The sequence below is a fragment of the Cricetulus griseus genome, chromosome 3 (assembly GCF_003668045.3).
Source record: "Cricetulus griseus strain 17A/GY chromosome 3, alternate assembly CriGri-PICRH-1.0, whole genome shotgun sequence".
NCBI lineage: Eukaryota > Metazoa > Chordata > Mammalia > Rodentia > Cricetidae > Cricetulus > Cricetulus griseus.
Genome location: NC_048596.1, coordinates 175600683 through 175606849, shown reverse-complemented (window position 1 = coordinate 175606849; position 6167 = coordinate 175600683). Strand labels below are relative to the sequence as shown.

Here is a 6167-nt window from a genome sequence, read left to right as displayed (position 1 = left end):
AACATCATTTCTATAAAAATAATTTTTTTGAGTGGGAAGAAACACATTTTGTTATGCTGAAGGTAAGCAAAAAATGTATTTGACACCTCAGGTAATACAGATTTTTTTTATTCTCTCCTTTTCTGAATTCCTTCTATTGAAAATTGTAATTTTACCATATTTCATTCCAAAGGAGCTATTCGTCATTTAAATCTCCCATCCAATGGTGCATTTAGCTTGGGAGCTGTGACACTGCTGTGCTTATAGCACACATGCTGGACATTAGAGATTTCTTTCTGGAAGAACTCTAATTTTATTCCTTCATTATTAGCATCTCAAATTTGTCTAGACCTTCCTAATTGGACCTAGTATGGCTATGGAAGCTGGGGAGAATCCCTTCCTATTTTCATGTCCATGTTTTTTTGTTAAATTGTTTGTTTTTTGTTTGTGTGTGTTTACAGATTTAAATATTTTATTTACTTAAGGATTAATTTCTTTAAAATGAAGTACAAGTTTGTTTGAACAAGTTTATAGAGATGAACAAAAAGGAAGGGAGAAAGTTTGTAGCTGATATACACCCCAAGTAGTATCACAAAGAAAATAAGACAGGAGAGAGTAGAATGATGCAGAGAGAGAGAGAGAGAGAGAGAGAGAGAGAGAGAGAGAGAGAGAGAGAGAGAGACAGAGAGAGAGAGACAGAGAGAGACAGGAGAGAGACACACAGAGAGAGACAGAGAGAGAGACACAGAGAGAGAGAGGTTCATGAGGAGAAAGTGACATTGAGAAAAGAAGAGAATACTAACTGTTAAGATCACCACTTTGTTACTTAAAGCTGTTTTTGACAAGTGACAAGGCTGTGGAATGAATGCGAAACTCTAAATTATGCTTAGATATAAATGAGTTTGTTAGCCTATTCAGTCTAGTTCCTCAGATCCACTCTCTGAACTCAAGAGTTTGGGAAGTGCTAGTTATCTGTACCATTTTATGTTGCTGTGGAAAGTCCTGGTTTGGTAACACCAGTTTGTGTGGAGCCTTACCCTTCTTCCCTCTTGTATTTGCAGGACATTTCAATGAACAGAAAAGCTAGTGGATTGTGGTCTTTGAGAAGCTGCTTAGACATGTCTGTTTCCTGGTTCTCTGAACACGTGGCAGAGCTGTAAGTAACCTCTCCACACTGCGTGATGAATTGGATGGCTTCAGACCGGAGGCAAAAAAAATAATTGTCTCATTTTCCTGCTGATTTGCTTAACTGGTGGGAACATGCCAGAAAGGCTAGCTGAGACGATCGTGGCCCTCTGGACTCCATTAATAATATTATGGATTACCCTCCCCACTTGTGTGTACATGGCTCCGATGAATCAAGCTTACACATTATCCACTGGATCCCCTTTGGAACTAGGCAGGCAGAGTGAAGAACTGCGGATTTTGAACCGCTCCAAAAGAGGCTGGGTTTGGAATCAAATGTTTGTGCTGGAAGAATTTTCTGGACCTGAACCTATTCTTGTTGGCCGGGTAAGTTTCATTTTTAAGCTCCCTTTTCAGGGTTCTGTTCCTAGTCTTTAAATGTTTCATTTCAGCCTCCACACAGTTTTTCATCACACTTAACTGTAAATCCTTTAGAGCAGATGGTTAGTGAGCTAACCTGTTGGTTTCTTTAGAAATATGAATAATCCCACAATTTAAAACATTCCTTTAGGAAGGGTTAGTTTCCACAACACTTCCATCCTTTACAGAAAAACAAGCTACTTGGATAATGCATAAACAAGTAAAATGCTTTCTTATTTTTGTGAAACCTCTTTTGTCAAACCTTTCTCTAGATTCTAGTATTTGAATCTAGTACTTAGAAGTTGCAAGCATTTTTTGTCCAGTTTGAATTCCTATCACCACCAACTGTCAAAATACTATTTTCGTCTATTTTAAGGTTATATATCTTTTTATTCCATTGTTTGCTGTTTCAGTCTTTAGGAAGAACAAAGCAGTATTTGTAACAAAAGCGCTGGGCAGAGCCTGGTGCTCACTTCACAGAACTTCATTTCTGTCATTGTCAAATGGGATCAAATACACAGAGGGAAAATTTGAGTACAGCAGTGAATACCAGTGTTTACCTGTATGTTACACTGGGTTTACATTTGTTTCATTATTGCTTCAAGTTCTTCTTGTAGACACTGGCTCCCAGCTCTCCAATATGGTGTTACAGTAATTCAAAGACAGGTACATGTTCACTCCTCAGAAACATTTGTGTTTGCTCATTTTAGCATTCACGATTGCCATAGTTCCCATTCTGGGGATGGGCTAATGCTACGTCAAAGTTGGTAGCATTCTTTCCTAGCATGTAAGAAGCCCTGGTTTTCTGTAAACCAAGTGTGGTGGTACATACTGATAATCCCTTTAGAAGGGAGGATTAGGAGTTCAAGGCCATCTTCTACTACCAGGGTACAGGATAATCACTTATCAAAAAAGAAAAGTGTGCCTATCTTTGTTGACTCCACAGGGGAGGCCTTGCCCCCTCTGGGGACTGGATGGGTGTTTCGAGGTGAGGAGGTGGGGTGTGGGAAGGGGGTAAGGGAGAGCTGGGGTTGGAATGTAGAATGAGAAAAAAGTTTTAAATAAAAGAAAATAACAAAAAAATTAAAAAGAAAAAGTTAAAAAAATTTCTAACATGAACCAGACAATAGCTGACTTTGCTGATAAACAAGATTAATAAATGAATCACATGTTATTCCTTTCCCAATCTCAGTGACGTAAAAGGGAAGTGGCAGGGCTCAACATACAGATCTTCAAGATGTAACTCTAGTGTCTGACAAGGCAGTTTTGGTGCCTTTGCTCTGTCCTCCTGTATAACAACTGAGACTCCTCGAGGTTTGTCTCTTTGTGGTTCAAATGTTAACTGTTGTTTGTGACAGAGAAGGTGTGTAGATACCATGTACTATTATACCAGGCTTCGTGGAGTCCTACCTGGGTACCAGGCACTAGGTACAAGCACTTGGAAGTATCCTACTAAAGCAGTGATCTTTGTCTTCAAATAATTCATATTCTGGTCAATAATGAGTGTTTACTATGTATTAATTGTTATTATAAAAATACTTTGTTTGCACAGATTTTTTTACTTTAACAATAGTACAATAGTTGGTCTTATATGCATATGAATGTGAAGGCAGATAGTGTATATGTATGTATATTTAGTGTATATATATTCACATATATGCACCAATATAAAATATATACACTAAAACATATTTGTGATCCCTTTGCTTAAAGAAAAATATCCATAGAAGATTTTATTTTGATATAAGCTCTGGTAGCAAAAGTGAGTTGAGGCTATTTATAGTCATAATGTATCCCATTACAAGGCTGTTCCTATACTTCACTGGAAAAATGTTAATGTAGTTGATTACGGGGTGCTGCCCTGGACCCTGCTGAGGTTGTTACTTAATCTATAGTTTATATGCTTTAATGTGCTTCTAAAAATGGGAAAAGTTCTGAATTCCAAATTGCATCTGGCTCCACTTGTTCTGGATACAGACTTCTGATTAGCTTTATCATTTCTATAAAAGCAAAAACCAAACCTTAGATAAATGAATAAATCAAATTATGAATATGGAGAAAGTAAATGTTCTACATGGGATTAAATCTTGTTGGAGATTTCCAAGATCATAATTTCAACCATCATACCATATTATGTTTTGGTAACTAAGTACCTGGAGTTTATAATTTGCATGTGAGTTTTGAGTACAGGATATAAAGGCTGTACATTACCTCTTCTCTATATTCAAATTTTCTTTAACCAGATTTAAGGCAAGCAATATTCATCCCATATGAAACTCTGGAGTTACATGCATATGCAGTTAATGGATGGATGATTCCTGCCTGCTTCTCATAGTTACCTTGTTACGACAGTTTATCAATTAAGATGTGTCCTGCATAATATAAATAAGTCTATATATCATACCCAGAAGAGCACTCCATTTTGATGTGAATAGAAAAAGTAATTAAACAAGTATATTTTTATTTAGAATCTGATTGTTGATTTCACCTCCATTTCTAAAATGAAATAAAATTGATAGTGTCAAACAGCCCGACATTCAGGATTCCTGTTTGGTTTACAAATGCTTGAGGTGTCCTGCTTCTTTGAATGATAGAAATCCCAGTGAACCTCGGGACTTTCAAATAGCCAACATGCTCTTGAGTCTGTCAGTAATAGACACTGCATGTGAATTAGTTCTTCTCTCTGCTCTGTACTATGGCCATTTCCCCAAACAACTGTAAAAACACAATTACATTATTTTATTCACAGAATTTTGCTGCAGATATTTTTAATCACATGTATTTCCCTTTAAATCAACTTGCTCCAAAATATGACAGCCTTAATTTTTTAGTATTGTGAACTTTTGTAAAGCAAAAAAGAAAAAAATCTATTTTAGATGACTGCTTCAGATTATGTGTCAGGCTGAGTGCAGGGATGATCCACTTCGGGGCGCTCACTGATGTTTTATGATATTTTAGCTTTATTCACACTCTTCTACATTTGACTCTTTAAACCACTTCACTGTGGAGCTTCTCCCCAGGACCCAGCTGAGAAGCATTAGTTACCTGTGAGCACACCTGCTCTTTAAAAGGCCCTCCTGCAAGTCGCTATGCTGGGGGCCTCAGACCTGGTAGGCTGAGTTCAAGCTCAAGGGCAGAGCCAGCCTTTGAGCACTGGGCTCTTCGGAATTGCACATACACCTTCATCTTATCCAAGCTCTGTTTTTACATATTTGTGGCATTTAGGTGTGGAAAAAGAACCTAAGTATAAGAGATAGACTCTCCACAGCTTTTGAGCATTGTTTTTGTCGTTTTTTGCATGTTAACACTAGGATAATTATTTAAGTTTCTCAAGGGTTGTGCAAGTACAGATATTAAAAGTGAAATAATGTTGGCTGCATGATATTTGTCATATACTAATTATAATTATAATTGAGTTCTTAATCTTGTGTGATTTGTGCATAGTTGTACTAGATATATTAGAGAAACAAACAAAACAACAGAAACAGCCAATCACTGATAACTCTTTGGGTGAGCACAAGACTATAGTGACAAAGGAGACCCCCCTTCTCTGGTCCATATTTCCTAGGATCAGAGTAAGGGCTCCTGATTCTCAGTCAGGTGGGACAGTGTAGAATAGGTGGGTATTACTTCAATTAATCAGAGGATATCCAACTATTTGACACTGTTACTCCACATTGTCATGCACAAAGTTCTCACTCAAGAACTTCATGTTGAATTATGAAAAAATATCATAGTCTTTTATGTAAGTGTACAATTTTGTGATATACCACATTCATAGCTGTCCATGCTCATTTGTGGTCCATTGGCTGCAAGTTGGATACACCTGATATAAAGTTATGGGCATAGACAAAGATAATAGAAAACTTCTGTGGTCAGAAGCAACATTAGTCTTTGTATTTCTTGTTAACATAGAAGGAAGTAGAAGCCATTTTCAGATACTCGATCTCTTTCATTTTGTCTGATACATGGTTGTTCCTCTAGTATTTCTTGGTCTTTATCTACGCTGTAATGGACATTCTACCTAAACAATGAAGGAGTTTGGAGAAGCCATATAAGCTCATTTAGATTTAATTCAAGTGGCATTTTCCAATAAAGTGTTTTTTACAATTCTTTTGTGTTCTCTTTCACATAGCTATACCAGACAGGGAGCTACAATTGTTTATTTGTATTGACTATAATGTCTCTTTAGAGGTAGTAAAGGTGGAATGTCTACTTATGAAAGAGACTACTCTTTCAAAGAGTTTGCAGGATTATCTCTGGGAGCCTGGATCTCTCACCAGTGGCAAGTGTAATATATTTCACACTGTTGTGTATGATTTTGTTTCAAAGTAGTCTAGATATAATCTTTCAGAATTTCAGAAAGACTAATAAAACCCTAGCAGACTCCAATGTTGTCTCCAGTTCTCTGTGGTAGAAGGTTACCCCTAGCCTGTTCATAAGCTCATAAATAGTAAATGCTCCATGTCACTACCAACTGGCAGCACTGAGTTTCTCTGGAAATTCTGACAAAGAGTATAACAGTTCATGGGACTATTAAACAGAATAATCTCATGTTTTCTGATAGTAAGAAAGAAAGGGGAGAAATCCCACAGTGGTTTTCGATCAAGTTTGTAACTGAGACAAAAAAAATCCTTGTAAAT

General features: G+C 36.9%; 1 protein-coding gene across 4 annotated transcripts in view; it reads left to right on the top strand.

Moving 5' to 3' along the window:
• Window positions 1–1239: 1239 nt before the first annotated feature.
• Window positions 1240–6167, top strand: part of Cdh8 (cadherin 8) — a 352592-nt gene continuing 347664 nt past the window's right edge. For all 4 annotated transcript variants that reach the window (XM_035442610.1, XM_035442608.1, XM_035442609.1 and 1 more), the window contains exon 1: window positions 1240–1491. In XM_035442610.1, coding sequence (XP_035298501.1) covers window positions 1240–1491 — 252 coding nt within the window. The remainder of the gene's footprint in view (window positions 1492–6167) is intronic.